Source organism: Canis lupus, chromosome 27, assembly GCF_048164855.1.
Source record: "Canis lupus baileyi chromosome 27, mCanLup2.hap1, whole genome shotgun sequence".
Taxonomy (NCBI): domain Eukaryota; kingdom Metazoa; phylum Chordata; class Mammalia; order Carnivora; family Canidae; genus Canis; species Canis lupus.
This window is the reverse complement of record NC_132864.1, coordinates 29,703,643-29,727,018: the sequence shown is the minus strand read 5'-3', so window position 1 is coordinate 29,727,018 and position 23,376 is coordinate 29,703,643. Positions and strand designations below refer to the sequence as shown.

Here is a 23,376-nt window from a genome sequence, read left to right as displayed (position 1 = left end):
GGGACTTCAAGAGTGGGAGCCGCCCCAGTAAAGAATGTATGCTAGCTGGTCACAGCACCTTCTGGTGACTTGGAAGAACTGTCAGTCTAGGGATTGACTTTCCAAATGGCATAGTATAGCAGGGGAACCATTTACAACTAACACTCATCTGGTTTAACTTGGGTGACAAAGCCTTAAATATGTTCAGCTACCCTGGGCTCCTTAGATGCCAGGGAGAATCATATGAACGCAAGATCTTTGCTTCATTTTCCAACCTTGGGCTCTAGGGTCCTCATGGAGGCTCTCTTGCCAGATAGAGCAACACAACCTGGGCCCAGGCCTCTGCCTCATACACTTGCACTGCAGAGGTTAAATGCCACCTGGCTCTGCCTCCTCTGCTCCTCAGCCTGGACAGCTGGCCTGCATCTTACAGTTGTCTTGAGTCAGAAATCTCTGCAAAGTGAGGCCATATCAGTCTCCACAGGGCTCAGGAATTCTTAGATGCCACCTCAACCCCAACAAGCAGTTTTCTTTCTCTCAGCCCCCCTCCATTGCTTTTATATAGTTTTAATGCATCAGTGCAGCTGCATCCATTAGAAAATCTTAATGCTTTAATAAAATATATATACGAACTTTAAAGTCTTTGAGTAGTGATACGTTTGCGATTTCTTGTAAAACTCAGATCAGAATGCTTCAAGGTCAAAATTTTACCTTTATAATGTGGAAGACCTGGGGTGGGGCCAGTTGTCTTCTAGACTTAATACATGGTGAAACAGAATGTCTACCAGACATTGAGTATCTGCCAGCAGCCAGAGACAAATGCCATCTCATCCCATGAACAGTGGGGAAGGGAACATTTACTAAGCAACCACCTTCACCCCCCTCTTCTGGCAAGTGCTCTGCTCTAGATGAGGAAATGCTGTTTCTCACCCACCCACAGGCAACTCAGCTGGTGCTGCAAGACTGGGATTCCAAACCTAGGTCTGTGGGCTCGGAAACTCAGATTCTCTCACCAAAGTGGTTTTGAAACTGGCTTCTGTGGCAGTGCTTTAGGGGTTCTCTGCAAACAAATGCTTCAAATATCTTAAATATTAAATAAAACCCAGCTCTAATATGCATACTCAAATGTAAAACACACACTAGCTTAGACTGCCTGAAAGCTCTCTGTAAGGCCTCCACAGCTGTGCGTCTCAGGGTGGGCACGGACAGAGGGCACTAGCCTGGTGCTGGGTCGCCAAGCCCGGCTGCAACTCCATGCTAGTGGCTCTCACTGCAGAATAAGGAGTGCTTATTTACAACCTTTGGGTGTTTCTTTCTGATACACAGAGGATAAGGATTGAAAGAAGGTGTTGAATATTCTTCTATTAATCCTTTCTTTTCAAGCATCTACTTCACTTGTCAGTGACCAGAGATTGCAGACAAGCTGTGACTATTACCATTTGCAACCGCTTACCTATATATGATAAGGATTTTTTTGTCAAATTCAGAGATAAATTGGAGGCTGAGACAGTTCACAACTAACCTATTTGTAGTAAAAATGCTCTCACACCGCACTGAGTTAAGACAGTGTTATTACTTGAACTTAGATAATTCATGCTAGTAACATTTATATATTTGAAAGGCTAAAAAACGATGATTATAATTTCAAAACTTTTTGATTTGGGTTAGGAGAAGAGGCAGGCTCATAGTTTAAGCCTTTTTGGTAGCAATTACTAAGCTCTTCTCTAATATTTCTGGCTTAACTCAAAGAGAATCAGGTTAACATAACTATTTATCTAAACTTGTCTTCTGGAAGCCCAAGAGCACTGGGAGATGGTGCAGGTGGAGTCGGGGAGAGTGTTTCTTATTCAAGGTCTGCTGTTAATTCATTGACAACCATGGGTAAGTCTTTGCGGCTCCCTGAGGCTTCATTTCCCTCAACAAAAAAACCAGGAGTTTGGATTAAATCAGTCATTTTCAGATTTTTATTTTAAGCACCAAAACCTTTCTTCAAATCATATTTTATTTAGAAGTCTAATACTGAATGGGCCTGAGGACTACCCCCCCCCCGCCCCGCCCCCAAAGACCTCACAAAATAGCATGAAAACCACGAAGAAACTAGATGATTGAAGGTCCCTTCCACCTCTAGGGGTCAGGATTTCAAGTCCCCTGCCTCTGAAACACAGAGCCCAGCTGCCCCTTCCTGGCCAGGCCCCTCCCTCTCCTAGACCAACTAAGGGGCTGAGCTGCCTCATCCCTGGCACTGACTAGAGAACCACACAGTGGCAACCACAGGGGCTAAACAACTGTGAGTGAAGAGGACACATTTATTTCATTTACAGGGTCACTGAGACCACAGCAAAATCAACGCTGTTACAATAGGCAAGCACTACTGTCTGCAGCAACACACAGCATGTTTCTTAAACAGCATATGAGCCTCACAGGTTACGTTTGCATTAAAAAAAAAAAAAAAACTTATAAACCAATCAGGAAACAGTTAAAGGCCAATCTTAAATACCAATGTAAAAATTTCTCTTGAAAATGCAACTGAAATGCAACTGCTAGGAGCACTGTAAGAAAAGGTGACCCATACAACAGCAACATTTAAAAACCTAGTGATTCCCATGTCAGGGGGGCCTTCTTCCCCTTAAGCCTCAGAACACGGGCCCAGCTCAGAAGACGCCTGTTTGACAGGGGAGGCAACTGCTAATTCTGCAAAATGTGCAGCAGTGAACTCTGCATATGGAGGAAAGGAAAAAGGGTTACACGCTGGGGACAGACAGCAGGCCTTGTGTTGTAAGAGGCAGAGGCTTACAAGGCAGAGGCCACCTCCTACTGCTAGAGCCCTCTCACATATTCTATGCCAGCCCTCGAGATACTTGCCAGCCCTCGAGATACTTGCCAGCCCTAGAGATACTTGTCAATAACCTCAATTTAGAACAAATGTCCTTAGAAAATGTGACTAGATACTAAACACCTGGGATTCTTCCCATGTTATTCAGAACTCCAAATGGAGAGTCAGTCACTGTCCCACAATCTACAGCCCATTTTTCACTGTGCTGTTAGTCTGTCCCCTACGAATTCAGGGTAGGGAACAGCTGCAGCCTTGGGGCCAGGTCACTCAAACAGGCACTAGCTAAATGAAATCCTACAACAGCTTCAAATCAGCCCTCATTCTTAAAAGATCAATACAAAGTCAGGGGTAGAGTTAACTTCAGCAAACATGGAGCCTCCTAGCTTCATGCACAGAAGCCAAAGTAGATCAGTCATCTCAATAGCCTGTGATCTTATTCTAGGGTATACCCTTGATTCCCATTTCAGTATATTTGATAGCTGGATATTGTTTAACAGATCTTCTGGCACCATCTTGTTCATTCTCCTTCAAATCTGCCACAATACCTTTTTAAGTCTTAGAATATGCTTTGCTAACATAGAAATCAACAGTGAGCATATCAACAAAATAAAGAAAAAAATTTCTGTACATCCTCACTAGAAAACTCCCAGTGGATTAAGGCAGCCCTATCATTTTTTAGACTGGGAATAAGGCCAAAGTAAAGAAAGAAGGGAAGTATTAAGAAAGTGCCAAGATAAAGTTCAGGTAAGGAGGACATCCTGGCAGCTCAAGGCCACTGTTCGTACCCATTGCTTTACACCAAATGCCTCCGTGTGGGGGCCTAAAGAAAGCTGGCCTTGCCCTTGGATAACCACCTTTCTCTGCACACAGACCTCTCCCACAGCAGCTCCTTCCCTCAGACCCACACTGTGCAGGTCTCCCCAGCATACTATGCTGGCTCATCTTCCTGCCCCCAGCAGCTCCCCATCTACGGGCCCCTGCCAGCCTTGCTAAGTTCTGCTAGTGTTTTTACCTGGCAGAGGGCTAAACATTAGACTTTAGAACAGTAAGGCGCTGTGTGTAGATACACATTGGCTATGACACTCATTTTTACAAATTGGTCTGAATACAGTCTGGCCTCCCTGATAGCCAAAGTGGCACCTTCTCCCAGAGAACAAGCTATTTCTCAAACACCTGCTAGATCACACTTGTAGCCTTCAGACTAGAATCAGCTGAGTTCTTTATGTACTTTATATATGTTAGGCAGACAGTACATCCAGAAGGTGACCCTGGATGGCAGAGGGCTAAACATTAGACTTTAGAACAGTAAGGCGCTGTGTGTAGATACACATTGGCTATGACACTCATTTTTACAAATTGGTCTGAATACAGTCTGGCCTCCCTGATAGCCAAAGTGGCACCTTCTCCCAGAGAACAAGCTATTTCTCAAACACCTGCTAGATCACACTTGTAGCCTTCAGACTAGAATCAGCTGAGTTCTTTATGTACTTTATATATGTTAGGCAGACAGTACATCCAGAAGGTGACCCTGGAAAGCCTACCTCAGGGTTGAGGCCCTCAGGGAGGCTCTGGACAGGTCACTCTTTAGAGCCTAGCCAACTCACCAGAGATGCTGGACTGGAGGCCCCAGGGCTGGGCACTACTCAGTACCACCCTTCTCTAGGGAGGAACTATATCATGTAGCTCTCCCACAGACCTGCGGGACGAGAAGGATGCCCAATAGTGATGCAGGGAAAAGAAAATACACCTCCATGAAGAATAAGAACTAGTCAAGAAGTGACTAGAAACTATGGTCTTGCTTGGCTAGTTGCAGGTCTACAGAACAGAGGTTTGGTGCTCTGTGTGGAGGGAGGAAAGAAACTCCACTTAGGCACATAATCCAATCGTATCCATTTCCGCTTCTACTTCCAGGGTCTCCCTGCCCACCCACATGCTACCATCCAAGAACAATAGACAGAGCACTTCCAGCCACCTCCCCCTGCCCCAACATCTTCTGAGCTCTACCGCATGCTGGCCTCTGTGCTTAACCACAGCTGCAGATGCAACCGATGCTCCCCAGGGCGAGGGGTGTGGGGGAAGCCTAGAAGCCAGAGGTAGTTTTATTTACTATATTTACTATGGATGCTCAGTTCTTTGGACGAAGAAAAACCCCTAATTGTTAAGATGCCTGATTGCTTTGCCTTTTTAGCTTTACAGATGTTAGGGGCAAAACCATCAAGGAAAATGTGTTTCAGTGCCTGGGCATTGTAGTACACCTCCTTGCCAAGATCCCGAGTAGAATAGAAAGCTGCAGTTATCCTTACCAAAGTTCAGTTTCCCGGTATCACCTCATGCTGCTGCTGTGTAAGAGGGAAAAGGTATGAAGAGGGAATAAACCACAGGGCAAAGAATTAGAACGTGTTAGCAAATGCTACCATGCGGAACACTAAACTTTATTCACTTTATTTATATATTTAACAGTTCTAAAGTATTTACTTCTTGCTTTGACAAAAAATGAAAAATATAGGAGCACTCACTGACTCCTCTTTAGGAGAAAAGGGTTATTATATGTACAGCTACGGAGAGTTACGGTTCCTCCTTTACATACAAAGAAAAATATTAATAAAAAAGTGCTTCATTGATCGAAAAGGGCTAAGAGCTGCAAGCATTTATTCACACTGTACATCAGACCCAAGAAACCCGTATCATCACCTCTTGGCACCTGTCACTAGGAACTGCACAATCTTTAATTAGACTGACTGACTTCTCCCTACCTGCACGGCCAGACCACACAGAGTGCGGAGAAGAACTACACCCTGTTTCACTAAATTCAAACTCCGAGCAACCTGCTGCCACTGGGAAGTCAGAGACGTGCTCAGATGCTCTTGGCTTTGCCTGGACTGACAGCTCCAGGGTAGGCTCTGGGCCACGTCGTAACCACACCCAGGCACACACAGGAGCCACCTTCCTGAGACACAACTTTCCTTGGCCAGGGAATTGCTTCCAAAGGATCAGAGGGTTCCCTGGCCTCACCCCCATCTGCTCACCACAATCCACCATTACCAGTTAGCAGCTTTTAGCAGAGCCAAGCATGGCCCTTCCCCAAGAGGGAGGGCAGGCACAAAACATGGATGCCAAGATTACAAAGCACAAACCTAAACTCTTCTCCACCCTTCCCCCACACTCACTCACAAATATTCTTGATTTAAGGCTCTTTTTGGACCACATCAAAGCTTACTGAGGAAAGGTGCCCCAAATCTCCTACGGGCTGTGTCACTTTTCTAAAGAACCCTGCAGAGTCACCAAGTGGCCCCTCACTGCTGGCCAGCAGCACAGGGGCAGGGCAGGGGGACTGATGGGCCCTTCCCACTGCCCCAAGAAGGGAAGGAGGAGGAAGGCTGATTGTATGGGACATGCTCCCTTTTCCAGAGGCTTGCACTCTCAAAGGCTGATTCTACCCCTTAAGGGGGAGATCCATGATTTGTTTGGTTTGGGAATGGGAAATTTTTGGAACCCTGAGTCTGGATTTCCCTGTGCTGGTCAAGGAAGAGAGATTGTTTGGGGGACCAGGCCCCAGAAGGGGCTTCCAGGTGTGCCCGGGCTCAGGGCAGGCTTTGGCCTTGGCCACGGCAGCAGGACACTGCACTCTGGCCAGTCTGCACTCTTATGCCTGAGGGTGGGAAGTGCTACACAATCTGGCCGAGGGAGGCATACTTATGACAGTGAAGGGAACCCTAGACTATCTAGAGACAAGTTAAAAACAGAATCCCATGCAAGAGAGAACATGCTGGCACCCCCATCCCCAGGCCCTCTCACTTGCCTCAGAGGATCAAACACCTTCCTTCCTCAAAGGGGGGGCCTGGAAGAGTTCTGTTTATTATGTGCCCTTCCCTCCAAATGTCGATCCCATTTATCTGCGAGGTGAGACTGGCCGGGCTCCTCTCAGGAGGTAGAGGGCATTCGGGGCACTGCTCCGAGGGAAGATGCTTCAGCCTCCTCAGCAGCAAAGGTTTTTCCATTCAGTTCTGATGTGGCAGTGGCATGAGGAATAGTCAAAAACATCAGCCCTGGTTTGCTTCCCCATTCACTATATCTCGGGCCTCCAACTCCTGACTCTGACCAGTCTCCTCCCATCCTGAGGAACCAAGCTAACCCTCAGCATCACAGGACAGCAGGCGGCTCAACAGTTACAGTTACAGGGGGCCTGGCAACCTCTGGTCTTCCATTAAAAAAAAAAAAAAATTAAGACAACCAGGGGACTTCTTTCTTTTTTGGAGGCAGAGGGAAGATGGAGAAGGGAGAGGAAAGGGGGGGGGGGGGCAGAAAAATCAATCTACAATCCAGTGGTACATCCCAAATTTCTGTCACTCTGCACAGGTGGTTGGTTCCATGCCCCCATTCCAAAGTGCACGGGCCTCTCGGTCTGCCCAGGCTGTGTGGGCCTGTCAGAGGAACAGCAGCTTGGCCTCTGCTCGCCCCAGGTCACTGAGCTTCAGTTTGAAGTGGCAGCAATGGGCTTGTCCAGTTCAAGGTCAATGCTGGAGCTTGTGGGATGTAGGCTGCTATAGCAAGACTTGCATACTCGACTGGGTTCAAAGAGCTGCTGGCTGGGAACTGGAACCTTCTGATTACAACAACTGGAGCAGAACACATTCCCACAATTCCTTGAGATGAAAAGAATAAACAAAACACAGTTAGTTTCAGTAGCAGGTATGGTGTGGGGAAACCAACTTTAGAAGACAGAACTTTGTTATATGTAATTCGGATGTGCTGGAGACTCCTCCAAGAGTGAACCATTTCATTTGTCTAGCCCAGGAATAAGCCAAGTGTGTGTGGGGGGCATCCCTGCCTAGTACAGTTGCACACCACTGTGACTTTAGGGCCAAGGACACTTGGCTGCCTCACCATTATGGCTCAAGGTTACCAGGTATACAAGAGGATGCTGCTCAAGAGAGATCCAAGGAAAACAAAAGGGCCCAAGGCAGGAGCAGCTGCTAGATCACTGGCTAACTCTTGGCCCAGAAAAACCCAGTTGGCCAAACTCACCTGGGCACTGGCCTCCGTGTAGCCTGTGGTCACAGAGAGGCCAGAGTCCAATGGAACTACCTCCGAGCCCCTCAGCTGAGACAAACTACCTAGCCTAGCTGGGGAGGGAGGGGCCTTGTCCAACTTGCTATTTTTCCAGAGGCTCGGAGGCAGCAACATGGAGAACAGACTATTGCCATCTAGAACTGCCCTGCTGCCAGCATGCAAAGCCAGAAGACAAGCAACCAGTGACACATGCTCAGGGTGAAAGGACAAGAGTACAGATGAACACACGTGCACAAACAGCCCCCTTATTAGATAGGTGTCAGTCAATTATGGCTCATTCCCCTGCCCCCATGCAACTACCAGGGACTATCAGAGCTCCACCTGAAGGCCTGACTGTACCAGGCCCCAAGCCTCCCTTCACCTCCTCCACTTGAAAGCCTGACTCTGTGTCCATGCAGGACAGGTACACACATCCAAACAGCTGCCCTTCACCACTGAAAGGAAAAGAACTGGCAGAGGGTAAGTTTCTGCCCATCTTACAACCCCACTTTGTTAGGCCCTAAAGTACAAATCAACCTCAATAAACCCAAGAATGGGAGTCTTCAAGGAACCTGACATACCAAAGACTTGGGGAAAGCAGCTGAAGCGAAATCCTCTTCCTCAGCCTGTATCACTCACTACCTTTTCATTTATGCTCCTCAGAATACAAACCCCCTGCTGAATTAAGAACCACCTGCACACAGAGGAGAGAATACTAAATACCCTTTGGGGACATAAAAAAACAAACAAACAAAAAAAAAAACCCCACACCACACAAAAAGGAAAGGCTAGACATGGGGGAATGGAAGGACAGAACTAAAACACACACAACTTCATCTTCTAGAACGCAGTAAGCACTTCATGTTTCTGGAAAGCATGAATCGGCAAGAACCTATGGTTACACAGAAAAATCACCTAAATCTACTTTTGAATGTTTCCATCTATTTAACCTATCTGCTGGAGTCCATCCTGATACGAACTGGATCAGGTAAGCTTTTCTATCTGGCTTCTTTCAGGGGGTCCTGATAGACCCTAAGTGGAACCCTCCACTAAAGTCTTCCATGTAAAACAGTTCTCTGGAAAGACCACCTCTGTTCAGTCCTGGTCTCTTTGTTTTTTTTTTTTTTTTTAAAGGCAATGCTCTCTGACTTGGAGATCATGAAGCATCATTCTAGCATCCCAATGAAGGACTAACCCACAAGAAATAGCTCTGAAAACCCAACTGGCTATGCCATAAGACCAGCCCCTGCTGAAGCACTGCTTCTCAGGCACGAGCCAAGATGGCTGAGCTGACCTATGTGGTCAGGAGGGGAGTGTATAGTTGCAGCCTGACTCAGCCTTAATAGTCTCCTCAGCTGGCTGCTTTGGTTTCCCCCCAAGCCCACCTGCCTGCCTGCACTCCTAGCCCCGGGCTTCATCCCAATGAGTGCAGAGAAGGGGAAATGGCAGCGTTAGTGTGGAGAAGTTATTATAGATGTGCAGACATCACAGACAGGTTGTTGCAAATGCTCACCACGTTTGATCAACACGGTCAGTGTCCCTGCAAGGAGGGGAAAGAGAGCTCAGAGGAGAAGCCAACCAAAGACATTTGGGCTTGGGGTGCAGGGTAGGGAGATATACAGTCCTAGAAGCATCATCACTAGACAAAGAGGTGGTTCCATTTTCTACCTGGGTTCACTCATCTGGGTGAGCTATGGTCAGGATTCAGATAAAATTCCTGTCCCAAGAACACTGAACATATCTATATAGTTGCCACCTCAGCTGGGGCAAAGCATCCCTAGCAACTAACTACCCCAATCAAGAAGAAAGAAGTCACAAGCCTTAAGGATTGAAGACTATGTCATGTCCTCAGCTGTCCCTACTAGTTTCCCACAGCTAGTTCTCCTCACTACTGGCACAAGGAAAAGTTTAGGGTCAGGGAGCAGGGTAAGGAGTAGGAAAATGAAGTTCCCTGCCCACAGCAAGAAAACTTTTGCTCACTGAAGCCATTCTGAACGGGAAGAAATGGTATTCTAGGAATAAGAAATGGTAATTTGGGTGGTGGCTGTTGCTCTGCTAATCCAGGAAGCAAAACAGACACAAGGGGTCATCATTTGCACATTTTAAAATTTAGTCATGATCACTCTGAATTGGAAAAAGACACCAAGGGCAAACACCAATTTTAGAGGCCCAAAAAGATAAGCTGGAGCCTTGTAGACCCCAGGATCTGCCTCAGATGGGACACCGCCAGCCAGACACCCACATTTCTCCAAGCTGCAGGCTCTGTGGGCCAAATCTCAGCCTCCAAATCCTGGCCCACCCCACCAAACCCCCCAAATGGCACCTGCAGTGGTGCTTCCTGCTGGCGAGCCAGAAGGCGCTGTCGCATGCATAGCAGTGGGCAGCCAGGTGGTCAGGTAGCCAACGGGTCATCTGTAAAAGAGATGGGACCAGGTTAGTGACAGGAGATGGGCCATCCAGCTGGAGCCACAGAGCCATGCTGGGGGCAGCAACAGTCACAAAGACCATATTGGCTCTGGTGGCACCAGCCCAACAGGTTGATGTCAGCAGTACAAGAAAGGCGTCCAAATCGTTTCCCTAGAGGGGACTCCAAACTCCCCTGAGATAAAGTATCAGACAGCAGCACCCTGGGTCACTATGGCAAGGCTCTAGTTAACAGAGACAAGGTGGAGAGAGGACCAGCTTGCTGAGTCTCCCTGGGTCAGAAATTCTAGGCTTGATGGGGATTCACAGAGGCTCAAGGCTAAGTGTGCTATGAGGTTTTTCCTTAGCCAGGGGTACGGGACAGGGATAGGGGTGGAGAAGAACCATAAAACAGTTGCATGGACGGCACTCAGAACAGGGGCTGAGCCTGTACCTCCGTGTCCTGTTTATCCACCTGCTCCCAGCTGGCTTCAGAGAAAATCTCTGTGCTGCAGCGAGACAAACAGTTCTGATCCAGATTGCTTTCCGAGTCGGGGATTGAAGTCTGTTGGCAAACAAACAGAGCTGAACAGAATGAACCTGGCTTGGTAAGGAAGGGAGCACCGGGGACTCTGGGTGGGCCTGCCAGATCTGTAGGCACATCCGGCATCAAGAAATGGGCTGAGCAGGTGCAGAGACCGGGCTGGACTCAGGTGGAAGAGAGATACACAGGTCTAAGGCTGTGCGCGGTGACTCTGCAGTGGAAAGATGGGCCTTGGGTTAAAGGAAGTGAGGGGGACAGAAGTGATCAGGATGGAGTGTGAACTCAGTGTCAGCTGCTCCAATGAGTCCGTTAATCCGACCCTGCCACTTACATCTGCGTGCTGAAACTGAGTGCTTTGGGCATGTCCTCCTTTCTCTGAAGGACTCTTTGGGAAAATGAGAAACCATCATTAGTATGAAGGAAACACTGAGAAGTCAGTTTGAATTGAAAGTCATTGGATGAGCCCGCCTTTAATGTACGCTGACTGCTTCAGAGCCAGGCTCACGCTTGTACTTGAACACATCAAGTCAGACCCAGCCAGTGAGGACAGCACCTCCCTTAGAAACTCCCCATCACATAGCACCACTTCCAGGCCCCATCAATGCTAACTCCTCCACAGTGCCAGAAACTAATCCCTTCTCCCCATTTCTACTGCCATCACCCACCACAGGACAGGTACAAACATCTGTTAAACTAAATCTTCATACCTACAGCTTGTGTTTGGGGGCAGTGGCGGGGGGAAGGGAAGGATGGAGAGGGAGCCAAGTTTACTAGTTACTGGGGAGGACAGGCATTACAATTTGACGTTGCCCTACTAATGTCATTCTGCCCAGGAGTTCATGCCCTTCCTTAAAACGTGATCCTCTCTTCCTTATCCTAACTGCCTAAACAGGACACCTGTGGCAAGTAAGCAAGGCAGGAAATAATAGGCAGACTGCCATTCACATGGCTGAGGCTGATCTCCAGCCTCTCAACAGGACTACTCTGGACCTTAACAATTCTTTTAGAAATCTGTGCCAATCACTGTGCACTGGGCACAAAAAGCGTCCAGCCTCAGTGTGCCCTCTCCTTGGGCAGCTATCGAGGCACCGTGGTCTACTCACCACTTCATCCCCAAAGTCCCCATTGAAACGTAGGGAGCTGGTCAGGTACTGGCTCTCCAGGCGACTCCTGAGCTCCTGCACTTGTTTCTTCAAGGTCTCCACTTCCTGCTGGTGGCCTGACTCAATCTGACGCAGGCGCTGTTGGATGGTGTCTGTGTATACAGGCATGCCATCATCGTCCAGGTGGCTGCGCGAAGGCTGGTCGGGGCTGCCCGTTGTAGATGGCCTCCCCGAGTGGCTGTGCAGCCACTTGTGGTGCAAGTTCCTTGAGTGTAAGTGGGCAGAGTTGCAGCTTGTAGCAGACAGCTGGCGGCTCAGTGAGTCCTTGCTCCTACCAGCCTCCCCATTGGTGCAGTGCCCGTTGGGGGTGGGGTGCTTCTGGAGGGTGCTAAGCCCTGGGGATTGCTCTAAAGCCTTATTTTCAGTCTCTGGGGCACCATTGCACACAAGCCCCTCTTTACATTCAGCTAAAGGCAAGGCACAAGGAGAATGCGTTGGGCTGTGGGTGCTGCCAGGGGAAGTCCTATGTACCACAGATCCCACTTGGGGCCTCTCAGCTAGGCTCTTCTCTGAAGGCTGGGGCTCTGTGGCTTGAGGAAGCATGTCCTTGCCACTGAACCAGCCACTGTTTACCAGGCAAGGTCTATGATGGCCTTTGGGCCCACTTTCTGACTTGACTTGATCTTCTATTAACATGTCCACTGAACTGTCCGTGCTTGGTCCTCTGGCCTCAACTGGGACTTGGGAAGGCAGCAGAGAACTTGACTGTGAGGTATCATAGCCAACTTTTGTATCTACTGGGATTGGAAGAAATGCCTCCTCTCTTTCCTCTGTGATAGCTATTCGGAACTGTTCCACAGGGACCTCCTGGGCATCCTCTCCCCTGGGGGACTCCTGGAGAGAACCAGGGAGAACACTGTGCCCACCCTGTTGCTCAGGAATACCCTGTGAGAATCCAGAAAGGTTAGTGCCGGGATGGTTCGCCAGAGGAGCATCACCCAGTTCTGGTTCTTGAGGAAGGACAATGGCTGAGCCCTCAGGGGTCTTCCCCTTTTCTAAGAGAGCCTCCTTTTTGACCTCCTGCATCTCAGTGCTCCCCCTCTGGGCAGGCTCCTCTATCCCGCTCTCCTCTTTGGTGGCCTCTTGCAAAATGTTCTCCATCTGCCCCTCGGCCACTCCAGCTGCTACAGACAGCTCAGCACCGCCCAGCACTTTGGTTGGCTTCCCCAGGCTGTCAGGATCAGAAGGCTCCTCCCCGGGACCAGCCAGGCTGCTCAATTCCAGGGAGCGCCTGTGCTCCTGCCACTTCTCATTCAGACTTGGGTCACTGCTGCGCCGGCTGGCTAGAGGCACTGTGTTGTCACAAGCTGTAGTCAGATTGTCAAATGATCTAGTCTTTGGTAGCCTAAACAAAAGGAGTTTGAGGGAATGAGAATGTGAGGCTGTTCAGATGAAAGCAGGAGACAACTGATTTTAAAAGGCAGTTGTTTCATAATTGGGTCCATAGTTATTCAAGGATCTATGGCATCTCTAAAGTGAGGCTGAGACAGATGGAAAAGCAAAGTCCCAGCAAAGCCCTTCTTCTAGTCTGCAAATTTCTTCTTATCCTCCACTCACCCTGCCCAACCCCGTGCTCACACAAACTAATAGCAAATGCTATTTTAAAAAAACATTCATGATGCTGCTGTTTTTCAACTATTGACAAAGCAAAGTAGCATTGCTGATTTTTCTGCTATTAATGTAAATAATACATTAATTTATTTAGCAGTCTGAATTCAATAAACTTAATTCTCAAGTGGCAAAGCCAAACTTTCTATCATCTGATGGCATCTGCCTTTTTGGCCTAAAAAGGCAAGTGACAGCAGAAAGACAGGAAGGAGTACAGTGCAGTGGCGGAAACTCAAGCCAGAGGGTCACAAGGAACTCAGAGGTTTACTCCATCACTGAGAAGCTGCTCGGTGCATGCAGCAAAAAACAATATAGTGACAAGGCCCAATGCCCTTCAGGAAATGAGGCTCTTAATGGCCTTGTAGCCTGAAACCCTTATACTTTCCCTGAGAAGACTTCAGAGATCTAAGCAAGATGTGTGGAGCCAGATAATATCATGATCTCTAACTATGCCTGGATGAGTCTACACAGAAGTACACCCAGGTAGGACTCCAGGCCTTGGCATCAACCCTCTGGGCTCACCGGCTCAGGGGCGGATCATCAGGGCTAGTGCCAGGTGCTGGATATGGCGCACAGCTGTCATCCACGGGGGTAGACGGGGATGGGCAGGGCAAGTACACTGCACTCCACAGCATCAGGTTACGCACGTGGCACACAGGATACAGCACCTGAGAAGAGAGCAGTGAGGATATAGGTTTAAATAAGTCCCAACAAGTCTTTAGAAATGAGGGTCAAATGTAATCACCAAGCTGGAACATTCACCAGGTCTTGTACCACCTGCCACTTCCCACTCTTGTGGGTACAAAAATCCAAGAGGAGTTTTTACATCTATTTCTCATTAATTATTTCTTAGGTCCCCTTTATCAAATGACTGATTTTCATATCAACTTAATTTATTGCTTTTACTGCATATGAAAGTGAGTCACTCCACTAGATGGTGACTGTTTCTTGGTATAATAATGTGGCTTCAGAAGACACTGTCAAACCTGTCCTATAGGATCATTTTAATCATGTGAAAAGAAGGGAATTTTCTTCCTGTATTGTGACTTCTCCAACAGGCAGAGTGAAAAGAGAAGCAGTTAGTGTAAATCTTTCCTTTGACTACTTAAATAGAAGCATATTACCAGTCCAGCAAAGCAATATAACCTCTAATTAGCCTCCTTTTGACTTTAGAATTTAATATGCATTTTTGACAAAAGGAACAACACAGATGTGCGTGTCTCCTGTCCTCTGTGTAACAGAAGGTGTTCCTTTGAAGAACAAAGTCTTGTGCAGCCTGGGTGTCTCAGCGGTTTAGTGCTGCCTTCAGCCCAGGTGGGATCCTGAAGACCTGGGATCGAGTCCCATGTCAGGCTTCCTGCATGGAGCCTGCTTTCCCTCTGCCTGTGTCTCTGCCTCTCTCTCTCTATGTCTCTCATGAATAAATAAATAAAATCTTAAAAAAAAAAAAAAAAAAAAAGAACAAAGTCTTAAAGGGCCTGCTAGTTCTCCATGTGAGCAGAAAAATCACACAGACACACATGCTAATGTCATACACACTTTTCTGCAGGAGCTGCAGTACCTATCATCACCTGATGACACTGGAAGGGTGCCAGGGGTCTGGTGGCAGCTCCTTCTGAGCTATCAGGCACATCTAGCGGACAATTTAGGTTCCCCTTCCACTTGTTAGAATATGCTAAGAGTGAGTTAAGCTCTGACAGAGATGCCAGAAAAGATTTGTGTCTGGAGTGGCAAAATAAAGATGTATATTAAATCAAACCACCCTGAGCAAAGAGTGGGCAGAAACAGGTCAGAGCAGCACCTGGAAATAAGCCTTTTTTGGGACAGATGGAAAAAAAATGGAACCAACCCACCTAGAGACAACAGAGATGCCTCTGAGAAAACAGTCTCTACTGACAAAGGCACCCATATATCACCACCCCCAAACTCCTTCTGATCAGAGAGGAAAGGCTGAAGGATACATACGGCTTCTGACTGAGAGGAATACAGTAGGTTTTTGAAAGCCTTGTTGCCTGCCCGAAGCAGTGACCACACAGAACATGTCCGCTCCTGAGTATGCTTTTCTCCTCTCTCCTTGGCGTTGTTGCACAGGAATGTTCCAAACAGGCAGGAATAGGTATGTTGCACCAGTTTCACCTGTGGGAGTCCAAAATAAAGCAATAGGGTACACATTCTCTGGGGGAAGGGTAGCCCCACTGAGCACCCCCTTCCCCAACATCCCTAAGAGCACCTCAGATCCGTAAGGATGGGGGGAACCAAGTAAGCCACACCAAGAGCTGCCTCCTCACCACACCAATCCCTGAGCGCCAACCTCAACCATAGCATTCCTGAGTCAAAAGAGCAAAGAGAGATTGCTGGCACCCTCTCTCCTCTTAGGCCTCCCTGGTAACCAGTCTGGAGAGTCCTAAGTTAATAGGCACACCCCAGAGGACAGATATATCACCTGGGTACAGAAACAGGTCAGTGTGCAACTCAAGTCTGAACTGAGAACGCACTTCTTTTATTATTCATTCATTCATTCATTCATTCATTCATTTTGAGAACGCACTTCTAAACAACTTTTCACTCAACAAATCATTCCTGAGCATCTGACATACCCCAGACATTTCTATGGGGCCTGGATAGGCAACAATAATCAGACACCTATCCCGCCCTGATGGAGCTGGTTCTAGTTGTAGGGGAGGGGTGACCATGCTGTGGACCACAATTAAGGCAAGGTGAGAGGGACAGGGCACATACGGGCAGCAGGAGAAGTGAGAAAGCAAGTTAAGAGGGTATCTCAGGGGGAAATGCTCCAGGCAAAGGCAACAGCCAGCACAATGGTCTTGACCGAGCAAGTGCTTACAACTTCCAAGAAAGAGAAGTAGGCTAGTGTAACTGAAGGACATTGCAGAAGGAAGGCAATGATAGGAAATGAATCTAGACAAGTAATGTCTAGGACAGCTCTGCAGGCCATTTTAATGACTGATTTTTACTCTGTGTGAAATGGAGTCATTGGAGGTTCTTGAGCAGAGGAATGACATGGTCTGAATTATGTTTTAGAAGGATCCCTCTAGGGGAGCCTGGGTGGTTCAGTTAGTTAAGCTGTGGGCTCTTGATTTTGGCTCAGGTTGTGATCTTGGGGTAGTGAGACTGAGCCCCATGTCAGGCTCAGTGCTTATCAATGATGTGCTCAGCAGGGAGTCTGCTTGAGATTCTCTCCCTCTCCTACTGGCCCTCCCCCTGCTTGTGTGGCTCTCTCTTTCTAAAGTAAACAAAGGATCCCTCGAGTTGGTGGGCTGACTCTCCAGAATTGGGGCAGAAGATGGTGGTAACTTGGACCAGTGTGGGAATAGTAGAAGACAGCAAGAAGTAATCAGGTTTTATTTATTTATTTGTTTATTTATTTATTTATTTATTTATTTATATTTATATTTTTATTTATTTATTTTTTTTAAGATTTTATTTACTTGACAGAGCACACAAGAGCACAAGCAGGGGGAGCAGCAAGGGGAGGGGAAGCAGCAGGGGGAATGGGAGAGGCAGGCTCCCCGCTGAGCAGGGAGCCCAATGTGGGCCTCAGTCCCAGGACACAACCTAAGCTGAAGGCAGACACTTTACCAACTGAGCCACCCAGACACTCCAGTATCCAGGTTTTAGACAGATTTTGGAAGTAAAGCTGCAGAATCTGCTGAGAGAATAAAACGTGGAGTATGAAAGAGAAAGGAGAATTAAGCATGCAATTTTCTGCCCTAAATAAATGGAAAGACTGAGTTGCAACCTGGTGAGGCTAAAGACTTCTAGAAGATCAGATGTGGGGATGGGAAGATGTGGAAATCAGGAACCAAGTTTCGAACATGTTAAAATGTTCAATGTGAAATACCATTAGGACATCCACATGGAGATACTGAGTAGTCACAGTTGGGTATGTGAGTCTGGAGTTAAATGGAGAGATCTGAGCTGAAGACATAATTATAAAGATGGGAATCATGAATAGCAATGGACTAGATGAAATCCTCAGAGAGGCAGTAAGCTATAGAAGCACCTTGGAGGCTGAGTCCTGGAGCATTCAAACATCCAGCACTGGGAAAATATGGACAAACAGGAAACAGAAAGGACCAGCTAGTGAGACAGAGAAGAAACAAGGCAAAGTGTGTGTTGGCAGTCAACTGAAGAATAGGTGTCAAGAAAGGTGTGATTGTGCTTGCTTCGGCAGCACATATACTAAAATTGGAACGATACAGAGAAGATTAGCATGGCCCCTGTGCAAGGATGACATGCAAATTTGTGAAGCGTTCCTTATTTATTTATTTATTTATTTATTTATTTATTTATTTATTTATTATTTTTTTTGCGTTCCATATTTAAAAAAGAAAAAGAAAAAGAAAAAGAAAAAGAAAAAGAAAAAGAAAAAGAAAAAGAAAGGTGTGATTAAATAGTACCAAAGAGTAAGATGAAGACAAAGATACAAACTTCCAGTTATAAAATTAAGCCCTAGGGATGTAATATACAGGAAGGTGGCTACAGTTAATAATATTCTAGTGCATATTTGAAAGTTGCTAAGAGAGTAGCTCTTAAAAGTTCTCCTCACAAGAAAAAAAAATTGTGTGGTAATGGATGTTAGCTACTGATTGTGATTATTTCAAAATACGCAAATTTAGAATAATAACTGTGTTGTATACCTGAAACTAGCATGTTAAAGTGTCAATTATACCTCAATTAAAAAAAAATTTCTTAACAAGATCAAGACTGAAAGCAGATCACTGGATTAGCAACATGGAAGTCACAGCTCTGGACCTGACTGGATTGGGTTTTAGAGCAAGAATGTGAAAAAAGGAATTTGAGACAGTAAATGCAGAAGACTTGAGGAGCTCTGCTGTGAAGAGATGAGATACAGGAAGTGAGACTAATAGTTGGCAAGAGATGCAAAGCTGGTAAACGGTTTTGAGGGGATAAAAGGCACTACACCATGTCTGTGTATTAACGGCAACAATGTGGTAGAGAGGGAAATACACCAATGCAAAAGGCAGAGAGGAGAAATGCTGGCACCACGCAACTGAGCAGAGAAAGGCAGTGGGGGCCAGTGCAGCAATGGAGGGAGGGGCTGGAACAGGGCAAGGACAGTGAGTCCTCTGTCAAAGGATAAGGGACAGCAAGTGGGGGGTGGGGTGGCAAACGGATTGAGGGAGCAGAGGATATTCTATTACTTCTCTATTTTAAGTAATCTCTATACTCATCAGGAGGCTAGAACTTATAACCCTGAGATCAAGAGTCACATGCTCCACTGACTGAGCCAGCCAGGCACTCCCATTAATTTCTCTAAGTAGTTAGGACTTCTATCATCTATTTTATTGTTTTAAATTTTAAAAAGACTTTATTTATTTATTAGAGCAAACTGGGGCAGTGGCAGAGGGAGAAGGAGAAGCAGATTCCTTATTGAGCAGAGAGCCTAATGTGGGGCTCAATCCCAGGATTCTAGATCACAACTTGAGCCAAAGGCAGACAGACCCTTAACTGACTGAGCCACCCAGGTGCCCCTCTATCATCTATTTTAAAAGTTAAGTCTAAAACAACTCAAAAGACTTTACGCAAAGCTAACACACCTGGATTCAGTGAATAAACACACACTTCTTACTGTTTTTAATTATTACTGGGAGAAAGAATGGCTTCTCATTAAATTCTAAAAAGAATGCATAGTTTCAGGTGAAAACTAGCCCACAAACATTTGTGTTGACACCCCCCATAATTTTAGAAGGTCCCCAAGATGAAGAATTACAAGCCCAAACTCACAAGGAATGCTTCATTGAACTCAAAAGAGCAAGGAAATTGCCTCTGAAGCTGATGAACGCAGTCAAGCCACTGCAGAAACACTGGGCAGCGCTCATTCAGATCATCGGAGTTCTCCCCATGACCACAACGGTCGGCAAACTTGTGGCCAAAATCCAGCCACTCCATCTCCACAAGGACCTGGAAACCCTGCAGGGAAACACCCAGAAGAGATCATGTGTACTTGTCTATGGAGAAGATGTGACAGCCTGTCAGGACTAACAACAATAATCCCTTTAAACAAACTCCCAGTAAGCCCAAAAGGAGACCCTGACCCAGCCCCATAGCCAAAGGCTCCATGGAACACATGCTTAGGGCAATTTCCCACTTCCCTCAACTCCATTCCATGGTCATCAAAAGGGTACTAAGCATTTATCTAAGCCTTTTTTGAGTCTAAACTTTTAGACTCTTCCATTCACAACACAGCATAAAAGCCACATTTTTTCTAAATTTTTTATTTTTTGATTTCTATATTTCATGTTATACTTACAGTCTTATTTCTAACATCTTTCCCTACTCCAGATTTATATGTATTTTAGGGCACCTTTATGGTTTTTCTTATATCTTTAACGTGGTTCTTTCCGAGTAGGGCTCTTTCTCCATTGAACACTGAAGTGATATCTGGACCCATTATCATAATAAGCATGCCAAGATCCTTCTATAGTAGCCCCATTTTCCTGGAGTAGCCAAAGCTTTTCCAAGTACATAGACTGCAAAGGAAAATATGACTGTATTCTCAATACCTTGTTATTCACAATCTGCTACTTTTTAAGAGGCATATGAAGTGAAGGAGGCACTGCCACATTTTAGCTCAAGGTATAGGAGCAACAGTTTTAATACAAATTTCACTTTCTTTAGACCTAACCACTACGATCAAAACTGATCATAAAGCCCTCCAAGGTTTCTCCCACTCATAACGAAGTACCAAATCCTACTCTTTGGATGCACCCACCTCTATGGTTCGGTAATATGGATCCAGCAAGAGCTTAGCCAATGCCACAATCTGGGGAGTGCGATCCCAGCCATCTGAGCAGTGCGCTAGTACCGGCCGCTGATCACGATCCACAGCGTGCACTACCAGAAGTGCCGACTTCAGAAGCACAGACAGGTGATGGAGCCACTTAGTGCTTTCAAGGGCTGAGAGCCAACTATAAAAATAAAAACAGAAGGGGATAAGGAAATTTGATTTTTATGATTTACTGCATCATGCCAAATACCTGTGAAATTAAAAAGCAATTGCCAAAGATCTTTCCCTCCAAATAAAACACTGCCAATACAAACAAATCTGTCCTTATGAAGCATGTATAAAGATGAGAGGCTCAAGCCCTACTACACAATAGATGACAGCTTTAGAGATAGGACAGTAATAGAATTTTTGTTACAAAAATCTTATGCCTAGTTTCTGAAAATTAATATTTCTCAGTCCGTGGTAGTTACATACCCAGTATAAGAAAAGTAGGGTCTGTTTTTTTTTTTTAAGATTGATTTATTTGACAGCGTGCACACACAAGTAGCCAGAGCAGCAGGCATAGGAAGAGGGAGAAGAAGCAGGCTCCCCACTGAGCAGAGAGCCCAATGTGAGGCTCGATCCTAGGACCCTGAGATCATGACTTGAGCTGAAGGAAGACACTTAACTGACTGAGCCACCCAAGTGCCTCAAGAAATGTAGTTCTTTCTGGAGTCTTCTGAAGGAAATTAAGCCACTTCTGATATTGTAAAACAGAAGGTACTTATATTTAATGATCAGCAACTATGCCCAACAAGTTCTCAAAAAAAAAAAAAAAAGGGGGGGGGTATAGAAAACTCACACATACAGACATATCTATAAGGAGATGTAAGCCAGATGAACAGTGCAAACAATAGCACCTGCTCCCCACTCTAACCCTGCCACCAAAGTCTTGAATTTCTATTGACTGGAGCGCCTGGATGGCTCAGACAGCTAAGCATCTGCCTTCAGTCAGGTCATGGTCCCAGGGTCCTGGAATTGAGCCCCACATCAGGGCTCCCTGCTCAGGGGAGCCTGCTTTTCCCTCTTCCTCTGTCTGCCTCTCCCACTGCTTGTGTGCTCTAATAAATAAAATTTAAAGAATTTCTAAAAATAAATAAATTAATTAAAATAAAATAAAATAAGATAAAATAAGAATTTCTATTGACTGAAACTAGGTGAGCCCAAACTAATGACTCAAGACTCTCACAAATTAGTACACACAAATTAGTACACAGTGTTATGGGACTTAACAGACTGGATTCAGCAGGGATCTAGAAGAACCGTTTTTCATAAAGACCTTCAGGAAGTATCAGATCTCAAGAATTACCACTTGGAAGTAATCATAAGCGTATCACACTTGGTTTTTAACTATGTTGACATTTGGTTCTTGTGCGCTGTTATGAATTCTACTCCCTACACGCAACACCACAAGCTCTGATTTCTCCAAAATGTGATCAGATTTGTAGTTCCACGGCCTCAAACAAGGGTTGAGAGGCTTGAGTATAGCTGATCTCACCACTACCAGGGCTTCTTTTTACCCTCAAAGAAGTAATGCCTAATGACTTGCTGCCAATTACAGGCAAAACATCACCCTTTTCCTTAATAAAATCCCCACACTTTCATACGGACCAGGTGAGGACCAATTGCATCTTTCTGACTCTAGATTTTAAAAAGAGCTTTTTAAGGCTTTTTAAGAAAGAATTCTAGGGGTGCCTGGGTGGCTCAGTTGGTTAAGCATCTGCCTTCAGCTCAAGTCATGATCTCAGTGGGAAGCCTGCTTCTCCCTCTCCCTCTGCCTGCTGCTCCTGCTGCTTATGCTATCAAACAAATAAATAAAATCTTTTAGAAAAGAAAAGAATTTTAATATATGGAAAATATTTGAGATCAGGTGGTACTGATTCTATCCCTTTCATCATTTTATAAACAGGAAAACTGATACCATACTGATACCCATAATAATTAAGCCACTTGGCCAAAGTCACACAATTAGTGGCTTCTGAGATCTTCTGAGACCTCAGCCAGGCTCTATGACCTATCTCCGGGGAAGAGAGCACTACGTGCTGGTTTCTATAAATGTGTAGCAGATACAAGTTGCTCATCTCCAAAGCAGAGCAGCAAGCTCATTTCTTTGGTCAGGCTTTTTCTCCCAAAGACAACTGCTTCACCCTTTGGGCTGATTCCAACTATGATGAATCTAATCATTTACTACCAGGAGTTAGTACAGGTGGTTCAGGCAGCCATTTGATTGAATAAATCAAGGAATTCCACAAAATTTGATGTGATCAGAACTACTGAACAGAACCCAGGGAAATAGCTATGGGCTCCAGCACAAACATCAGAAAAGAGAAAATTCTGTCTTCTCTGGCACCATTTCTGGCTTCCTTAAATAGTAAAACAGGGGCTTTTATATATTTATCTGTCCATATTTGTTTTACAGAGCAGTCCTGCTAATCTATCTTGTATTCAACCAGTTCCCTTGAAGGGAGGTGGGTGTTACTTCACCTATCTCACTGCAAATGCAAACATTCATTTTTAATAAGCAATAAGAATCTGGTAATAGGGATCCCTGGGTGGCGCAGCGGTTTGGCGCCTGCCTTTGGCCCAGGGCGCGATCCTGGAGACCCGGGATCGAGTCCCACATCGGGCTCCCGGTGCATGGAGCCTGCTTCTCCCTCTGCCTGTGTCTCTGCCTCTCTCTCTCTCTGTGACTATCATAAATAAATAAAAATTTTAAAAAAATTAAAAAAAAAAAAGAATCTGGTAATATCCTTAATAAATAAGAGGGGGTAGTTTTGGAATCAGAAGCAGATGCAAAAGGAATTCACCAAATGGCAAGTTTAAAGAAAGTTTAATCCTTGTTTGCAACATGATGAATACATTTTGACTCCTCAAGGTAAAATATCCCACCCAGTTCACAGCAGGTGTTACTACAGGATATCAGAAACCACAGGATTAAAAATGAGCCAAAAACTATGTAGAAGAGAAAGAAGAGGTCCCAGGAAAA

General features: G+C 45.9%; 1 protein-coding gene and 1 non-coding gene across 16 annotated transcripts in view; one reads left to right on the top strand and one right to left on the bottom strand.

Moving 5' to 3' along the window:
• Nucleotides 1-5,223: 5,223 nt before the first annotated feature.
• MTMR3 (myotubularin related protein 3) overlaps nucleotides 5,224-23,376 on the bottom strand; it is a 141,377-nt gene continuing 123,224 nt past the window's right edge. For 7 of the 15 annotated variants that reach the window (XM_072803186.1, XM_072803183.1, XM_072803182.1 and 4 more), the window contains 9 exons: nucleotides 20,337-20,532; nucleotides 19,349-19,534; nucleotides 15,545-15,715; nucleotides 14,102-14,247; nucleotides 11,912-13,316; nucleotides 10,719-10,829; nucleotides 10,185-10,273; nucleotides 9,375-9,401; nucleotides 5,224-7,455 (listed from right to left, as the gene is read on the bottom strand). In XM_072803186.1, coding sequence (XP_072659287.1) covers nucleotides 7,284-7,455; nucleotides 9,375-9,401; nucleotides 10,185-10,273; nucleotides 10,719-10,829; nucleotides 11,912-13,316; nucleotides 14,102-14,247; nucleotides 15,545-15,715; nucleotides 19,349-19,534; nucleotides 20,337-20,532 — 2,503 coding nt within the window. In that variant the 3' untranslated portion in view covers nucleotides 5,224-7,283. Of the gene's footprint in view, nucleotides 7,456-8,442; nucleotides 8,556-9,374; nucleotides 9,402-10,184; nucleotides 10,274-10,718; nucleotides 10,830-11,911; nucleotides 13,317-14,101; nucleotides 14,248-15,544; nucleotides 15,716-19,348; nucleotides 19,535-20,336; nucleotides 20,533-23,376 lie in introns of all 15 variants that reach the window. The other 8 variants (XM_072803193.1, XM_072803195.1, XM_072803189.1 and 5 more) reach the window with 5 other exon arrangements.
• On the top strand, nucleotides 17,759-17,865 carry LOC140619853 (U6 spliceosomal RNA). The gene has a single exon (XR_012019658.1). It is a non-coding gene; the product is annotated as a U6 spliceosomal RNA (small nuclear RNA).